This window comes from Brassica napus, chromosome A7, assembly GCF_020379485.1.
Source record: "Brassica napus cultivar Da-Ae chromosome A7, Da-Ae, whole genome shotgun sequence".
Classification (NCBI taxonomy): Eukaryota; Viridiplantae; Streptophyta; class Magnoliopsida; order Brassicales; family Brassicaceae; genus Brassica; species Brassica napus.
Genome location: NC_063440.1, coordinates 551,676 through 571,292, shown reverse-complemented (window position 1 = coordinate 571,292; position 19,617 = coordinate 551,676). Strand labels below are relative to the sequence as shown.

The 19,617-nt window shown below is 35.2% G+C and overlaps 2 protein-coding genes, 2 long non-coding RNA genes and 1 pseudogene across 6 annotated transcripts; 1 reads left to right on the top strand and 4 right to left on the bottom strand.

The window, feature by feature from the left end:
• Positions 1-1,409: 1,409 nt before the first annotated feature.
• LOC125576634 lies at positions 1,410-6,024 on the bottom strand (annotated as a pseudogene).
• A 107-nt stretch (positions 6,025-6,131) lies between these two features.
• LOC125576638 lies at positions 6,132-7,560 on the top strand. The gene is made up of 2 exons (XR_007315069.1): positions 6,132-6,822; positions 6,923-7,560. It is a non-coding gene; the product is annotated as an uncharacterized LOC125576638 (long non-coding RNA).
• On the bottom strand, positions 6,730-10,219 carry LOC125576637. 3 transcript variants are annotated; one of them, XR_007315068.1, is made up of 8 exons: positions 9,067-10,219; positions 8,915-8,984; positions 8,587-8,638; positions 7,984-8,490; positions 7,614-7,876; positions 7,305-7,512; positions 7,130-7,228; positions 6,730-6,809 (listed from the first exon to the last, which is right to left on the bottom strand). It is a non-coding gene; the product is annotated as an uncharacterized LOC125576637 (long non-coding RNA). The 3 variants fall into 3 exon arrangements; XR_007315066.1 differs by having other exon boundaries at positions 7,614-7,683; positions 9,067-10,212; XR_007315067.1 differs by having other exon boundaries at positions 6,730-6,794; positions 7,614-7,683; positions 9,067-10,212.
• Positions 10,220-11,137: 918 nt separating this feature from the next.
• Positions 11,138-11,862, bottom strand: LOC106431618 (pathogenesis-related protein 1). Its single transcript, XM_013872415.3, has one exon. It carries the CDS (start codon positions 11,751-11,753, stop codon positions 11,217-11,219), a length of 537 nt encoding a protein of 178 aa, XP_013727869.2. The 5' UTR covers positions 11,754-11,862; the 3' UTR covers positions 11,138-11,216.
• A 6,584-nt stretch (positions 11,863-18,446) lies between these two features.
• On the bottom strand, positions 18,447-19,384 carry LOC111199419 (pathogenesis-related protein 1). The gene has a single exon (XM_022689490.2). It carries the CDS (start codon positions 19,286-19,288, stop codon positions 18,629-18,631), a length of 660 nt encoding a protein of 219 aa, XP_022545211.1. The 5' UTR covers positions 19,289-19,384; the 3' UTR covers positions 18,447-18,628.
• Positions 19,385-19,617: the final 233 nt, after the last annotated feature.

Sequence of the window (19,617 nt, the reverse complement as noted above, 5' to 3'; positions counted from 1 at the left end):
TCGGCCAATATTTAAAAAAAATTGGTGATTTAAATTGCTCAAGTTCAAGTTTTTTTTTGGCTTTTTTTTTTTAAGTTGGAAGTTATTTTGGAGGTTTTCTCTTTTGGTTTAGGCCACGGGATATTCCGGGCCGGCACTGAACCCTCTGCTTCTCCTAGAGTTTTTCAAGCAATTTACAATTTCACAACTGTAAATGTTAACATAGCACATGACTTTATGTTCTTGGATTATGTATACATGTCAGTCTACTTTTTTAATTATTCTGCTTAACTAACTAGGTTTAATGCTGTCAGGAAAACAAGAGAACCACATCACATCTTGGTTAGTTTACTCACCTAACACGCCTATTGAAGCAACAAAGGCTTATCATTAACTTAAGTAAAATTGTGCAGTAGGTAAACAATGCTCTTTCAATGTCAAGGCTTGTGGGTAGAGTTCCTCCAACGCCAAGTTTACTACCCCTTGGACACTGGTTCCCTCACTGTGATTCGAAACATGATAAGGAAACACAAGAAACTCGAAGAAAGACCTGAATATCAGTCACTTCTGATATGTTTCTCTTTATAAATATCTGATCTCATCATCCTCAACCAAAGTTGTTGGGATTCGGGACTATACGTGAGACTGTGGGAGACTACATCAAAAAATCTGTCAGGGACTTCGTTAGGATTTAGTGATGGAAATCAAATAAGATCGCATAACTTAAACCAATACAAAAACGTCATATTAGGAAAATGAAATATCACTTTTATGGATTTATGGAAATTGATAGGATCCTGAAAATATTATTTTCATGGAGTTATGGAAGTTACAAGTATTTTGAAATATTTTTAAATAGGTTTATGGAAAAGGGTGAATGCCCTAGTCTAATTAGGTTAATGTAATAGATTCATATATAAGGAGAGCTCGTGTGTTTCATTATCTCTTGTCCAAAAAGGTCTTCTGTGAGCGGTCCTTTGCGACCAAGCCTTGTGAGAGAGAGGTGCTATGTCTTTGTACTTGAGTTATAGCGAATTGCTTCATTGTCAGGCTCCATTGACGTAGTCATTCTAAGTAAACCCTGGGTAAATAATACTTGTGTTTATCTTCTATGTTTATTCCGTGTTCTTTTTCTGAGTGTGCCAACGATCGAGTTTGTGTCTTTGATTATGATACCAGGTCAAAATGGTCTTGCCATTGTGGTTTAAACAAAAATCATTAGTAAAATAGGGAACGAGGAACATCTAGATTAATTGCCATTGTGTTTTAAACAAAAGTCATTAGTAAAATAGGGAACGAGGAACATCTAGATTAATTACAAGTTGTAAGATTGCTCAACACTGGTGCAGTGGTAGCTAATTATTATAAATATAATACAAGCTTCGTAATACACATGAAAATAGGTTCTACATTCATACGAACTTAACAAAAGGCATTACAACACTTCTTGATTAGATTAGAACAAATACAAATAGGTTTTTTACCAAGGTTCGAAACTTGACTCACACGCTTCTTATCTTACATGATCACAACAAAAAGCTTATTTATATTACAAGAACAGGGCAGATAACATGTGCTTTGTGATCAACCCAAAAGCACCTTCTTAAACACACCTAGTGGGCATACTAAGGATTTTTCCTCCGTTTTCTCAAGGTAGAACCTGCACAGGACCGGTCCTGCAACCTTCCACACAAACCCACAGTTTCGAGCGTTGTTCATTTTGACTGCATGATCGTAAACGATGTTGTAAAGTGCCAAGGCTTGCGGATAAAGCTCTTCAAGCCCTGCAGCACCATAGAACTCCTGACACACAAGCAGAAAAAAAAATCTATTGGTGGGAGACAAAATAACACAAAACACACGTTCATTGAAGAGCTTGCCTGCTTGTATCTCTGGATAACTTCATTGGCTGATTCATCTTTGTTACCCATCGCCTGTATCATTTCCTTTCTGTACTTTTCATACCACCGTCCACATTTCTCCATATGATGATCAGAGACCGGCTCAACTTTGAAACATGAGAGTTTACTCATCTCTGAATTGTATAAACCACAGTTGAAAATAGATATTCATGATGATATAATCATTTGTTTCTGTGTTCTGATCAGTAGTAAGAAGAAAGGTCCTTTACCAGCTGATGGTTTGTGTTCCTCTGCTGTATGTGAATGAACAAAGTCATAGATCATTCCAAGAATAGAAGTGGAATTGAATTTCGGATCACGCTCCAAGTAATGAGGGAAAACGTGAGGCTTCAGCTCGTCTGGGAAATTGACGACCTCAGCACCTTGCTTAGGTGCATCAAGAGCATCATAGTATATATCAATGAGCTTTAACATTTTCTTCTTCATTTCAGCTTTTTCCTCAGCCCTCTCATCTCCTAGTGTGAGGAATTGGTCCATTATTGTTAACCAGCTATCAGCAGCCATCCCTACAATATTGCTGTAAACCCAAGAAAAAAATAATGAGTCCCAAAGATTCACATTTTTTTTGGCATTAAAAAAGTAAGTTGAGAGTACCTAGCATGGAATCTTGTCTTCAAGTACATATTGAAAAGCTCTTCTTCCAACTCTTCTGGTGAAAGTTGGCTTGGATTTTTAGCAGAGTTAATGTTAATAGGAGGAGTCGAACTCACCCACGGTTCACTTGGTTTGAAGTGTTCAAGTAGCTACAACAGATAGCAAACCATCAAAAAAATCAGGTTACAACAAAACAGAACTTTACTTTCAAATTCAGTGCATTACCTCTGGATTTCTTGAGATGAAATACAAATCACCTGCAATCTCATCACCCAAAGATCTTGGACCTTTCTGAGGGAAGAACACACCATACTTTGAGTTTCCAACATACTCCTCCAAGGCCTTAACATAAGTAGCCTTAAGTACATGTATGTCTCCAAAATGTAGTCCAGGATTCCTGTAAACTAGCACATTCCCTGAGATTTGGCCAGACTCACTACACCAAACCACAACAAAGAATGTAGTTAGGAAATAAACATCTAACTCAAAAAGTGAAAGAGCAAGAGATTAAGAAGCATACAGGATGACACAGACTTCATCTTCCTTTAACTCTCCAGTGGGATCAACTGTACCCATGAGATAGTATGATTCACTCACAGGAAGCCTTCCTGCTTTGAGATCATTCTTCTCTGTGTTTGAAAAAATAGACAGCTGATCCTGCAAGTGTGGTTCGTCAAGTGGGATACCAGCCAAAATCATGCGTGCAGCGTTGTGATCGTCCATATCTCCATAATTAAGGGCAACTGCACATGTAAACCCACTTCTTAGAAGATCCATCGTAAGTAAATAAGGACTTTGGAATGTATGTTAAGGACCTTTAAGAGCAGCACGTTTGTTGTTGAAGACAGTTTTGGATTCTGCCAGAGTATTGAGCAAAATATCTAGAAAGAATTCATCAGGGACTCCTCCATAGCTGAGCAGCGCAACCAAGTTTCTTGATAACTTTGTTCTTTTAGGTGGATTACTGGATAATGGAAACAACAACATGTTACTATTAAGAACTTTAGTATCAAACAAGAAGTTTCAAAGAAACACATTTACCTTGTATTGACAACCTCTAGGGAGCCAAAAGTGCTAACATTTGACAAGGCTGGATCTTTAGAAACCATGATCATAGAAGGTCTGACCTGGACAGTACGAGGAGGAAGCTGCCAAAATTTGGAGCAAGGAATAGCTTGAAAACATTTAAACAAACAAATATGGATTTTGTAATGAAAAAAAGAAAGAGACAAGACTTACTTTCTTGTTTAAGAGAAAAGTTCCCTTAGCAGCATAGCCATCATAAAACATCCGAAACTGGATTAGAAGAGGCTGTTTGGAAAAGTAACTGTTACTATGGACAAGTATATAAGGGAGCATGAACATGGGTTTGAAATTTAGTATACATACCGGGTTTTGAACATTATTGCTCCTGAGACATTTCCCTTTATATACATGTACTGGACACATCCGAGCAAGGTCCTCAGAGATGTAGCCAGTGCCATCTGAATGTATACATGGTTTCCCATCCTTATTAAGAACATCTTTATCATTCTCATCCTGCAATTGGAACAGAGGGTAAAAGATCAAAGGACACAGAGAACAAGACTTAAGTAAAGACTAATTAGATAGAGACACGGTTTCTAAAAGGAGAAAATAATTAACAAAGTACATGGCAGTGTATATCATTGATTGTCTCAAAGGTTATCCCATTCATGTCAACTTCAAGCTTCTTAGTCTTTGACAGAATCAAAGAAAACCTGAAGCATCAACAAAAACACACAGTGTCTCAAATTAAAAAGGAAAAAATTTCTCAAATAGATTAATAAAAGAAACTGAGGTACCTTGCCATGTAGTTGGCCAAAGATGGCAATGTGTGGACGTGCATAAAATGCATACGAGCTTCACAAATTGACTTCCAAGAAAAGATGTAAGGAGTTCCCAAATCATTCGCTGAAGTGGAATCAGTGCGTATGAAGTAGCATTTCACTCCTTCTGTGGAAAAGTCTATCTTCTTTTGACCTTTTCCACCATCTTTGAAAACTGTTCAACACAAAAAGAATATTTAACAACGAAAAAGTGTTGTATGTACAGTGTGACATGAATGATATATCAAAAGAGAACAAAAAGGAAAAAGACCCACCAAAAAATTGATAACGACGTAAACCGACCATGATACCATTCTTGGCAATCCTTTTGTACGCAGAGTAAGGATCAGTTGACGAATTTTTCTGGACATCTGCAAACTTGACCGTCAAAACATTAGCATCACCCAAGGCCTTGTGCAAGTGTGTTCCAGTGGGTTCAAGAAGAGGTCCCTGCCAAAACAGTGTCTCCAGTCCATTATAAGTACAAGTAGATCGAGTCAATGCCTATTGACCCCACCACGATACTACGTGTAATAGAGACATAAGATAGAAACTTGCCAAAGAATTATTTCAACATAAAAAGTAGACATGCGACATTGGGAATATATGCAAAGCACGAAAGAAGATAGTAGTTGAAGAGTGGACTGAACACCTTGAATGTGTAACTGCCATCCGAAGCAACATGACATTGGTAGTAGCTAGTCTTCTCATTATCACATTCCAGTGACTGCAGAAACAGAGGAAGCATATAAAGACCCAAACAGTACAAAATATGTCTCTCTTTCTTGTTAATTCACCTTTATTAGGAATTCATATCAATAAAATACCAAATAGAGGAAACAGACAAAAATACCAATCTACGGTCTGTTGGGGAACAAAATTTATTTCCCAAACTATCCAAACGGCAGCTTCAAATGCAACCATAGACAAATCCTTCCATCCTCTGATCTCTTCAGCAGTTATTTCAACCTGACTCAGATCTTTCCTGTTTAACATCAAAAAGTATCACACAAAAAAAAGGGTAACTGTTACCAGAACCAACTCAAGGGAAAGAGGTTAAAAAAGTCAGAAAACTTAGGAGGCATACCGAGGAATGTAGGTAAGCAAGAGAAAGGCCTTGTTGAACTCAAGTTCACTCAAAGCCAGTAAGAGCTGAGGAGGAGCTTCAGAATCAACAGATATCTCCTCTGCAGTCAGCACCAATCACAGTCAAAGTAAGAACCCACAAAATATAAAATAGAAAGACTCTTCTTTTGAGTGATACTGACCTTGAGAAACTCTGCAGCCATCTTTTGGAGGAGGAGACTTAGCCGGAGAGCTAGTAACAGTAACGGCGTGGGTAAGCTTAGAGAGGATGAAGTGGTCGAGGTTGGACATCCCCGGGGCATTGAAAGCTTTCCTGAGCAAATCGAAAGCTATCTCCTCAGGGATCGAAGAAAGTCTCTGCCTTGACTCGTCGTTTATGGGAGGACATTTGTGTTTGCTGTATATTTTCTCCAAAACGGTTTCGAGCCGAGCCGGAAGAGCGATCACTGACCTCTGCGAAGTAGAAGCAGTTATCATTTTTTTTTCTTCAAACACTTTCTTCTCTACTCTCTCTCTCACCAGTGAACTGAAAGACTAGTTTATGCAAAGAGTTATAAAGAAAAACAAAAAGAGTCTGATGTGACTACACGAGAAGCAAGAAGATTGCATCTTTTATTCTCTGGTAATAGATTTGATTTTGTACATCTCTCTACGCATACATGGTTTAATTGACAACTATACCCATATCTTTTGATGCATAATTACCATAGTGCCACAATCGCTAAACTCTCAGTGTAGTTTTTGAAAATCAGCGAGTCTAATAACGTCATTTAACATTAGTAAAGATATCTCAGTCACAAATCCTATCTTCTTCTTCGGCACAAAAAAAGTTTAGCTTCTTTTGGTCTAATGTGTTGTATGTTGGTAATTACTCCGATTTTTGAGTTTTGAATCCAATCCAAGAATTAATGCTTGTTTGAGCTCACTTTGTTTGGAACGAGGATGCTTTTTCAAGGTACTTCTCTGAAATGCTTAACATCTATGTTCCTAACATTTGATGAAACTCAACTATACATATGCAAAAATGGAAAAGAGTTTATTAAAACGCACCATTCATTGCTTTCCGTGCGTAACCCGTCATGGTCTGACCATTGAATCCCCAACTTCTTGGGCCTCGGCTGAGGAACTAATCCGTAATGTTCTGCATCCCTCTTCATGGCTACCATTTCAACCCTCACTTGTTGAGCATTCCAGCCTATAACAAACACACGGATCATGTGTCAAAATAATGCTAATTGTGGCACACAAAAACATTTACATCATGTCATAAAGAAGTTCCGAGGTTAGTAAGTTAGTATCATGCCTCCATTGAAGCAAGTTTCTTCTCGGCATCTCTCTGAGCTTGTCGAGCACTGTCCACTTCACCCTGCCATGCTTGAATCTGCATAATTAGAGTGAGTAGCAAAATCTGAAGTTCGAAAAGCTGATAAACTTTGTTTCCAAGGATTTGAATATACTTCTCACTTTTAAGAATTTGAAATTCCATAATGCCAGGTATTTCTAAGATGTGAAACGACTACAGTAGAAGAATTAAGGTATGATACATGACTTATCAGAGTTACCAAGGGATCGTAAATACTTTTTGCATATAAGTTCTTGGTTTTTACTTCTAACAAAAAAATTAAAGTGTGCAAAGAGCTCACAATTCACAATTGAAGTTAACTTCCACAACGTAGAGCATGATAACCTAAAAATACATACATGTGTCACTTGGTTTGGTTCATCCGGAGATTTCGTTTGCCCTCTGCGAGCACGAACTTCCATATCTTGCAACTCTTGATCCAGAGATGTACATTCCACCTGCGTATCATTTGCCAATTCTTCTAATGAAGTTCAAATATATGATAATGGGGGAACAAAATGAGAGGCTAGAAACCTGAAGGGACGACAATTTTCCTTCGTTCAGAGCAGCCTGGTTTTTCAAGGCATCCATTGTGCTGACAAGTGCTTCTTTCTACCTCTGAGTTCGTAGCTGCTAGTGCCTCAACCATGCTTGACTCTACTTTCGACACTTTTCTTTTAGAAGATGATAAATATTTTTGTAACTATCTAATGCTAGCTTCATATGACTTGGTCAGCTCTTGCTATAACAGTAAAAAAAATGAAGAAATAAAATTAGGTGGCTTCAAGTATCACTTTTTCTTATATGGGTACAAAATACACTAAAGAAGCTGTTCAAATTTACCTCTGCAGTGAGAGACTCTTCCAACTGTGCATTTTCTTCCTTAATCTTTTGCAGACAGTCCAGCACAAACCTAGATGTATATGAGGACAAACAAATGAAGCATATATCTGAAATTGGTAACGTCCAAACACTAGCATGAATTAATTCTATCGGACAGATAAAAGAGTGTTTAATCACCCATTTGATGCACAAAGGATATTTGAGCTTAACCTAGCTTCTTTTGACTGCCCAAAGAAAACCGTAGCTTTTAACAACCCCTGAGCCTAGAATTAGTGAAGAAATTGTTCAACAGGCTTTTGATGACAACATACATGCAAGTAGCAGATATAGTATGTGTTATTTTTCATCATTTTCCCAGAGACTAACTAACCTCTTCAAGCTGATGTTGAATCTTCATGGAATTTGTATTGGTGGAGGTATTATGTTCCTATGTTCTTTATCCAAATTGACTGAGATACCAACTTTCTCTTACGCCTCATTTCCTGTGCTTTGAATCACAGTTCCTTGGCCTAAAGGAGAAACATGCACCACAGATTCCATTTATCCAAATCTCTTTTAAAAAATATTCTGAGCATCAACCAGGTTTGCGGTTGCAACGGTTGCACCAAAGTGTCATTTGGAACAGCTCCATCAGCTTGCTTGTCATTTGGAGTTGGCTCAGCAGCGCAACAGAACCAATAGCTACCACAGCAGCATCTTCACTTTTTGTGTCTGCCACAGACTGTGGAAGTGACAGAACACTCTGAACATCTGTATCAGTCGGTTGAATCTCTAGAGGTAGGCACCTCCGACTGCGAAACTCCTGGTCGAGATTGATCACCAAAAAAATCTCTATTATTAGAAGATTCTTCCTTGACAACTTTACTTTCTGCCGAGCCTACAAATACAGTCCAGAAAGGAAGAAGTTGATGTTGAATATGGATGGTACCAAACAAAGAGAACGACTTACATATAAGAGAAGCAATGTAAATACCTTTCCCTTTGAACTTTTAATCTCTTTGCTTGGGACCCTTTCTTATTAGAAGCTAAACAAAAGAGAAAACATAATATAAGAGACAGATACATGACTAAAACCAAAATTGTAAAGATGTGAGCCAATAATGCCAATGTTTCTAAATAGTTTAAGAGAAATCCATTTGGGCTTATTATACAGAATTTCCACAGAAAAGTTGGTGATATTTCAGGTGTTGTCCTACTGCTTAAAGTAAAACAAGGATACAAACTATGATATTCACATTGTAATCATAAGATGAACCAGAACCAAAGGTGAGCTTTTTTGTACAGACTACTATGGGCAGTACCTGGCAAGTGCAAATCAGACTGTTCCTCGGAGAGGTCTTCAACCACAGACTTTCCCCTTCGATCCACAACCTCCAATAAATCCAATAATCAATCAAACTTTCACAAAATTGTTGTCATGGTAAAAGAGTGCAGAAACCACCACTAAGATTACCTTCGGCAGGCAGGCAGCTTTGAGCCAAGACGCCATTGATGATCAAAATCAGAAAGTAACTCCCCGCTAGTCACGGCGGATCCGCAATGAGCTTCCACGCACCACCGACTCGGTTCCCGAGTAGAAAAAAAATGAGGATCATAATGAAAAAATCAATAGCTGGTTTTGAGAATTACAAAACGGATTCAAACAGAAAAGAAGGGGGAAGAACTCAGATCATTGATCATGTGGTTTCACGACTACCTTGTTTACAGTGGTCTACATGATCCTGGCCGTCGAAATAGGATTCTTATATTTCTCCTATGTACAAGTATTTCTTTTGAAGGGTGTATATATGTTTTTTTTATAAATGAGGTGGGCCTTTTTACTTAAGTGTGTTTTTAATGGACTTCCGAATATAATGGTTTTTTATTGATTATTTCAGAAGATTATCAAAGTTCGGAAGCGTTGTTCATTCAAATTTTAAAGTAACATGCAAGAAGTCTTTTAACCCAGTGATGATGTAGATCAAGGGTTTTAAACAATTTACCTCAGATTTTAGATTTGATTGTATAGATCCACTGACCCAAAACTTTTTGATGATCAAAAAGAAACTAGCAAAATATACAAAAAATAGTGAAACTACAATTCGCGTTCTCACAAAACTAGCGCAATGTATAGATGTACTGATTTAAAATTAGTTTTACAATAACAGCAAAAAAAAGTAGTAGTTTTACAATAGTTTTAGATGTTATCGAACACTTACTCGCTCCACAATGCCAACTCGATTGCCATGCATAGCTAAAAATCATTAATTATGTTTACTTCATAAGATGACTATCAAGTACTTGTCGTTTTAAGTTACAAGTAGATTTTGACCCGCGCAACCGTGCAGGTGATTATTTTTATTGTTACACAAATAAATATTTTTACATGATTAATTGTATATAATTTTAATATTTACCATATTACTAATTGTTTAATATAGAATTTAAAATATAACAATTTTATAGTTTCATGCAATAATTTAATTTATTTGTTTTAAATTGTCAATGATGGCATATTTTTAATCATGTGATACAAAGTTCTAAATTGAATAAATTATTGGTTAAGGATCAAAAATTTAATTGCAAAGCATTATATTAAAATTTAATATGAAATTGTATATGAGTTTAGTTATTATTAAAAATAAAAAATTTAAAATTTAAAAGGTTTTTTTAGTTAAAATGAAATATATATATATATATATATATTTAAATAAACACGAAATTAACTAAATATTTAAATATTTTGTTTAAGTGAAAAATAAAATATACATTTATTTTTTAAATAAATACGAAATTATTTAATTTTTAAAAAGTTTATTTTGATGAAAATGAAATATGTACTTATATTGTAAATAAAAATATGAAATGATTTTATCCAGAAACAATTTCAGAGAAAATATAAGAATATCTATTTGATTTGTTTGTTTTAGAATAATTCAAATACATTAAATATTTATACAAAAATTAATTTAAACAACTTTTCAAGGAGTAGTCCAAATTAAAAAAATCATACATGAATTAAGTCATGACTTATGTTTTAATTATATAGATGTGTTTTTGAAAGCGTAATTAATAGATTTTTCAGTACTTTCGGCTCTAATTCAATAAGAATAGAGGAGGAGGATAAAGAAGAATGATTAGCATGTCACTTAAAGTAATCTTGATGATCGGCTGATCGCGTCCATAAAAAAAAGGTAGAGCATGCCTCAGATGTTGTGGAAAGTTATTAATGTATTATACTATTATCAAAGTCTCATGCTGACTTTAACATATCATCCCTAAAGCTCCTCAACACATTTGAGCATATGAGGCCGAGCCTGATGACCTAGTTTTGCTGCATAATTTCTGCTAGCATTATGCCTACGTCTATAATATGAAAATTACACAGATCAATATCAATACAGGCTACTAATTAATATAATTCAGTCTTTTTTTTGTTTTATGTTTCTTACCTCTCTATCACAATGGTAATACGACAACATCATTAAAACAAATTATAAACTAGCTGGTTTAATTTGATCACATCTATATGTAAGATATATTAACTTAATATATTAATCTTTTTATAGATAATAGATTCACGCATTACATTTTTTTTGGAAATAAATCATCCAGTTCAAATCATCAATAGGGGCGAGTATTCGCATCACCCATAGGCATAGGATAATAATCACATACAATCCAAATCAACTCATTATCATGACACCTATACGAGCCACATCCGAGACTGAATGATTGATTTGCCACGATCTGAGTGTAGTGCCCGCAAACATCTTTGCACTTGTTAGTGGCATGGTCGTAGTTAGGCTTCTCCGTTAACCAATACTTAGTAGCGATCGGACCGCTCATTTGATCCTCAGGTTGGACCCATCCTGCCGCGATGTTTTCGCCGTAAGGTCCACCAGAATGTCTCATGTCAGTATACGCGCATTTCCCAGCTTTGGCTAGCTTGTTGGCGAAATTCTGTGCATAGGCCGCAACGGTTTCGTTCCATACCAATGGAGCCACCCCGACCGCGGCTCGAATCTCGTTGTGAACCGCTAGCGTTTGTTCCGGTTGGACATCATCGATTGGCTTCACTTTTGGTAGACCATAGGCTGGAGTTAAAATGACGGAGAATAATGCTAGGGCTAGGACGAAGCTTTCACCAAAAGACAACATTTTGTTCTGGTTTTGTAAATCTTCTTGGAACTTATGTTATGTGATCTCTGCTTCCTCCTTTTGTAAGCCTCCGAAAACAGTACAAAATAGGTATTGTACTATTTTGTGATTAATATACTAACAACTAAAAGTTGTTTTGGAGGGTTTAGTTTCTATTATTATATTACTAGGTAATAACCCGCGCCTTGCGCGGAATGTGATTATTAGTTTCGTTATTTTTTAATAAAAACACATTAAATATGTTTAATCTGGATATCGGTTCAGTTTTAAGTTAGTTTTTAGTTTTTAATCTGCTAAAATATAACTATTATTTTAAATTAATACATATTTTGGTTTATTTGGTTAGAATATTTGATTTTTTAGTTTTTTCGGTTAAAACCAAACATTACTATTATTTCTTTCATGTTATCAATTTTAGATAGTCGTCATGTCGAACCAAGGCTTCATATCATAGTTTGTAAACGGATAATAGTTCAAAAAAAAAAATTTATTAAGACAAATTATTTCACTACAATTTGGTCGGTAGTGAAAGAAGCATTAAGAAAAACAATATATATTCCAACTTCCAAAAAATAAAATAGATACTTCAGTTGTGGTAAATACTTAGTTGCAAGGTGTTCACGTCAAGGTGCACATTTATGTGTATGTAAAAGTATATAAAAATAGTTGACAAATATATAAAGATATTGTTAATTAATATTAAATGATATTTTTATTTAAAATAATACATGAAAGATAAAATTAAAATTAATTAAAAATTAAAAATTAAAACGCCCTTGACATTAGTGAATTTTTTTCATATAAAGAAAATAAATTATATTCATAAATAGACGTGGATACAAATCGAATATCCGAATATTTGGAGGCATTCATATTGATTCAATCTTTTGCCACTGGATCAGTGACTGTGATATCCGAAATGATTTAAAATTTTAAAGAATATCCGATTTGATTCGTAAATAAAACTGAAAAATTTAATAATAACATTTTATTACAAAAATAAAATATTATTTAACTTTTTAAAATTTTAATACCTAATAATAATTAATTTAATTCATAAAAATATTGTAAAACTTATATAAATTATAATATATATACATAACATATATATATATATATATAATACTGTACATATATGTATATATATGCATATAAAAGATCGAATTAGATATATGTTTCTAAAAAAATTGGTATTTGTGATTTGTTTTTTTTTTTGGTTTGATATTGTATTTTAGTATCTGATTTGCTTCGTATAGTTACGGATATCCATATTTTTGGTTCAATCAAAAAGGATAACGAATCGAATCAAAATCCCTTAACTATTTTGCCCAACTTTATCCGTAAACAATAAAAGCACTATATATATATATATATATATACAGTTTAGCTTTTGATTCGTTATTTGTTTTGATTCAAACCGAAAAATCCAAAGTTTTGTTGGAGCCATGCATGCGGGTTTTATATTTAAAAATACAAAATATATAGTGTGAATACATTTATGATTATAGTGTGAACGCGTTAGCATATTTATTATCAAATCATTGTGAGATTGCCACGTGTCTATTATAGTGTGAATGCATTTATTACAATGCTTCTCCTTTAATATATAACTAGGTAATAACCCGCGCCTTGCGCGGGATGTGATTATTAGTTTTGTTATTTTTTAATAAAAACACATTAAATCTGTTTAATCTGGATATTGGTTCAGTTTTAAATTATTTTTTTGGTTTATTCTGTTAGAATGTTTGATTTTTTAGTTTTTTCGGTAGAAACCAAAAATTATTATTATTTGTTTATTTTTATGTTATAAATTTTAGATAATCTCATGTCGAAACAATGGTTTCATATTATAGTTTGTAAACGGATAATAGTTCAAGAAAAAGAAAATAAAATTATTAAGACTAATCATTTCACTACAATTTGTTCGGTCGTGAAAGAAGCATTAAGAAAAAAATATATTTCAACTTCCAAAAAAAATAGATACTTCAGTAGTGGTAAATACTTATAAAGTTTTCACATCAAGGTGCACATGTATGTGTATATAAAATTATATAAAAATAAATGATAAATATATAAAGATATTGTTAATTAATATTAATGACATTTTTGTTCTAAATAATACATGAAAGATAAAATTAAAATTAATTAAAAGGTAAAAAGGCCTTGATATTAGTGAATTTTTTTATATAAAAAATCAACTGTATCCGTAAATAGAGATGGGCACAGATCGAATATCCGAGTATTTGAAGACATTCATGTCGATTCAATCTTTAGCCACTTGGATAGTCGGTGATTATGATATCCGAAATGATTTAGGATTTTAAAGAATATTCGATTTGATCCGTAAATAAAATTAAAAAATTAATTGAAAATTTAATAATAACGTTTTATTACAAAAATAAAATATTATTTACTTTTTAAATTTTAATACATAATATAATAAATTTAATTTATAAAGATATTGTAAAACTTATATAAACTATAATATATATAACATATATATATATATATATATATATAATTCTGTACATATATGTATATATATGCATATAATAGATCGAATTTGATAATCGCTCTTAAAAATATTGGTATTTGTAATTTGCTTTTCTTTAATTGTATTTTAGTAATTGATTTGCTTCGTAAAGTTACGGATATCCATATTTTTTGGTTCAATTCAAAACGGATAACGAATTGAATCAAAACTTATTAATATTTTGCCCAACTTTATCGGTAAACAATAAAAATAATATATATATAGTTTAGCTTTTGATTCGTTATTTGTTTTGATTCGAACCGAAAAATCCAAAGTTTTATTGGAACCATGCATATGAGTTTTATATTAAAAAAATAAAAAGTATATAGTGTGAACACATTTATGAATATAGTGTGAATGCATTAGCATATTTATTATCAAATCATTATGAAGCTACCACGTGTCTATTATAGTGTGAATGCATTTATTACAATGCTTCTCCTTTAATATATAAGGGATTTAATATATAAGGGATTAATTAGTAATATCTTAAAGTAAATCTAGGATTCTTTTGAATAACATGTTTATATGATTAAAATAAAATTTGGGCATAAAATCTTCAAATTCATCAAAATTAACAAAACTCATACATAATTTTTCAACATGAAAATCCTAAATTTGAAAATGTCATAGAAAGACAAATCAAGAATATACGTGCATTTATGTGATTATAAAATTATGCGAAAAGTCTAAATAGAAATTCCTAAAATTTGATTGATTTATGGTAAAGATTTAAAATATAAGACTTTGACTGATGGCTAATATAGGAGGGAATTAATGAATTTATAACTTGGTGTTACATGATTCCACCTAAACAAAAGTTACACATGGCCTTTAGACAATTTTTTCCTAAAGTATATGTGGCAATAAATGCATACTGTATATCATTTTCTTTGTTTGACAAAGTACATACACATCTTTTTTTTTTTTTCCGTCAATAGATTTTTTTAATTTATAAAAACGGGCCCAGCCCAGAAACAAAATACAATAAAAGCCCAACAAAGCTACAGGGCAAAACTCGTTACACAATTGGGCCCAATCCAGCGGCCCACCTTGAGAAACCCTAGAAACCAACACGGTTTCGAAGCGCGGCCGCCTCGCAGATCACTCTTTTCAACGCTTGGACACGTGTCAACATCCTCGGCGTCGAGGGTCACGTGTCGCGAGATCGACGCATCGCACCTGCAACTCATCCTCGCCGGAGATCCATCAGCCGGATCACCAGCCACGCCGGAACTCCAAAGTTCCGAACCTCTTCACCGTCAAGAGCTTTTAGGACTCAAATATCGGAGAGAATCGATCGCCGTGGCGAGATCTCATCCACCCCCGTTCACCGCAACCGCCCAAAACCTCGCATGCAACTTCACCCTTTCCGTCGGAGATCTTTCTCTCCTCCGACGCGACCAGAAACCACTCCAAACCAACGACTAAACACCGAAATAAACCCTAAAGGACTAGGGGACTGAAGCCGGCGACGTAAAGCTGTGACAGCCTTTACCCCCCGGGAGCTAGATCCGACGACGGCAGAACTAAGGGAGCTTCCCCACCGCGGAGACAAAAACCGGCGTCGACGGAGCTGTGAGAGCCTCCGCCTCCCGGAACTAAAACTCGCACTAATGACACCCCCCCCCTCCTACCCGCAAGCCCCGCCGTAACTCCCGTACCAGAACCACACCGGTTGGTGACTGATCTGAGCTCCGACCGACGGACACCGAAAAAGAGAAGGAGGGACAGACCCGGATGATTTTATCGGAAGGAAAAGGGGCTCCGGCGACGGCACGGACGCTCACGCGCCGGCCGACCGCCGGATCCCCTTAGAAAAACTTTTCTCTCTCTAACTTCTCTCTGACAATCTCTTTTAGCTCCAAAGTACATACACATCAAAAGATTAAACGCTATCAATTAATTTATAGAAAAAATAAATCTGACATTCGCTATTGAAAAAACAGGATAAGCTACATTACACAATCTGTAAAGTATAAACTTGTGGGATTGTGTATGAAAGAGTCCAGAACAACTTTAGAATTTACCAGATACTATAAAAAAGTCTAACAAACTTTTAACAAAAAAAAGATAAACTAAATAAACTGAAGACAATCATACTATTTTGTTGTAAATACTTACTTGACGCCATTTCTTTTCAAGTCCTTTAATTACGGTAATTAACAGCATAAGTCATATAACCAATGACGTGAAACGCGACCGTTAATCACACCTAAAGTCGAAAGTGATTGGTTTGAAGAAAATCACAGTTATAAAATTATGTGTATCAATATCTTGTAAGTTACGTATAATAATCTATATAGTCCTCGTAATATAATAATTCACGTGAATGTTATTCTACACCCGTGATTTATTCTTACTTAGCTTCATTTCCGGAATGAAATTGTTGACTTTTACCTTTTTTTTTTTTTCGACAAACGGTTATTCTATTATTCAAACTAGCGATTTGAGTAATCAGGATAGAACAACCAATAAAACAAAGAGATCTATGAAAAGAACGGACATTCCTAGCTAGCAAATCAGTAATTTTATTTTGCGCCAGCCCGTTTGGACCTGTTGCGGGGCGGGATTGGTTACTAAGATCTAGGCCCAAATTTTTAGCGGGCTTCGCGGGATGAGCTTGTGCGGAATTGGGCCAGAAGCGGGATGGGTTTGGTGTATCCCGCGGGACCCGCGGGGATCCGCAAAAACTGGTCTCTATCTTCATCATCGTATGATCATCGTACGTCTCTGACAAAGACTCTCTGTATTCATCATCCGTACCAGACTGGTCTCTTCTCCCTGAAGAGGAAAGACACCAAACCTATAAAAAGCGGATACACCCTTGCTTCTTATTTGTCCATCCTTGTTCGTCTCACCTTTGGTGTTGTTTCTTTCATCCCTGCTCAAGATGCCCTCATCTTTCACATGGAATCAGCTCCCTTCCGGACTCTTTGATAACTCAGATCCTCTTATGCCTTCCTACCAAAGATTCCGTCAGGACAAGCATTTTGTCGACGAGATTTAGAAATATCTGGCTTCAAGTCCCAGGACTAGAGTTACACTCCCATGACTTCTCTGATCCAGCCGCCATCAAGAACTTCATCGACAGGTTTCTCGAGATTAACCGTGATTCGCGTCTCCAGAAGTTCAAGATAAAGTACGACGAGTACAATGTTTATCTCTTTCGAATCAGTGAGTTGATCGCGGAAGCGATCAACCGTGGAGTTCATGACCTAGACATTGGCACACTCAAGTCTCCTCTCACCGAACATCTCATGCATGTGTTGATGAAGATCGGAGTCCCGCGGACCTGTACCGCCAAGGCTTGTGCAAGTCGCGGGTCGAGATTGGGCAGCTCTTTTAGAAACCGCATCCCGCGCGGACATGTACCGCGAAGATCCGCATTGACCGTGTACCGCGGCGGGGCGGGACAAGGCGGGTCGGTACAACCCAATTGTCATCTCTAATTGCAATCAGGTCCTTGTAATCTGTCTCAAATCTCTGACATGTTGAATGTTGTAGCATACTCTCCATTGCCCATCTTAGCGCTTCCAGTTCCGAGTGTAGTGTTGTCACACGCCTCATTAAGTTCCGAGTCCTCATAAATTGGATATTTCCCATTGTATCTTTCCAAACCCATCCAATTTCACTGAATTGATTTATGGAAGTCCATGAATTATCCACTATGCAAATATTATCCAATCTTAAAGCTTGTGTTTATTCAACAATGTGTGCATGTGAAGAAACAATTTGTGACTTTTTACTTCTTTAATATTAATAATTAACATTAATATAATCTTAGAAAATATTTTTTAAGGATATCATATTGGAACTATTAATCATGTATTTATTTGAAAATAATAAACAATAACATTTAGTTTTATGTTTTGTGTTGGTCTCTTTAATGTATCATCTTCAAATTAAAATTCACATATTGTTGAAATTTGAAAAGAGAAAGCAAATTAAACATTAAATTTATGTATTATATTTATATTAGCTCTATAAAATATAAATACAAGAAAATTAAGGGTGGTGATATGTATTATGTAATTAAGTGCTAATAATATATACACGTTTGGAGATAATTTTTTCAATAACTCAAATACACACTCTACAATATATGAATACAAGGTGTGATCATACACTGTTAAGTGATTACTACTAAATACTACAAATCACAAAAAATATAATTTCTGGATTCTGGTATATTATATGAAACACGAACTTATTATGTTAATTTTTATTACATGATCAGACATCTCCATACTATAATGTCTGGTTATCTATAGTACGTAACTTATTATGTTAAATTTTATTACATCAGACAACTATTCGTCTTGTTAAAAACAAAAGTTCATTAATACGGACGTGTGTTCTCATCACCCATCGGCCTAGGAGCATAGTTACATACGACCCAAAGATATGTATCTGCATGACACCTGACGTGACCACATCCAACTCGGTGCGATTGGTTAGCCACCATCTGAGTATAATGCCCACACATACCACTACATTTGTTGGTTTGATAATTGTAGAATTTCTTCTCGCCATACCACAACTTAGCCGCGATCGGACCGCTCATTGATTCTTTAGACTTGAGCCACCCTGCGGCTATATTCTCGCCGTACATTTCGTCTGTCGAATGTTGTAGGGCGCAGTCTTTGGATCGTACGTTAGCGTAGTTCTGTGCGAAGGCAGCTAGTTTGAAGTCCCACACCATTGGACCCACCCCGACTTCGGCTCGAACCCGATTGTGAACCAATAAAGTTTCTGCCGGTAGAAGATCAACCCTTGGGTCTAAGTTGGTTCGACCTAGGGTGTTAAGATCTGACGTTGCTGCCAGTTGGGGATGAGCCCTAACCCCTGACGTTGCTGCCGGTTGGGGATGAGCCCTAACCCCTGACGTTGCTGCCGGTTGGGGATTAGCATTTGGGTCTACATTACAGGAACCGTAGATTTGAGTTAAGACGATGGAGAGTAATGATACTATGACGAAGCTATATCCAGAAAACGACATTCTTGTTCTTCTTATAGTTTTTTTTTTGTTTTTTTTTTTGTCAACACTTCTTTTGTTTTTGTTTTCGAACTTCTTTGTTCTCTATTTTGATTCTTTGTTTTCTCCTTTTTGTAAGCCTAGGAAAGCAAGAGTTCCGTGACTATTTTTGGGATTTCAAATATTCACCACTAGTTAAACCAAAAAATAAGCGAAAAACAGACGCTGTTTATTTCCTAAACAATTACTACTAAATAGCAAATTACTTATAGAAATTTCTTAAAATAATATAAATTTAGGACTCTATATTCTAATTTTTAGAGTACTTAACGTCAACATTAAGTAATCGACTG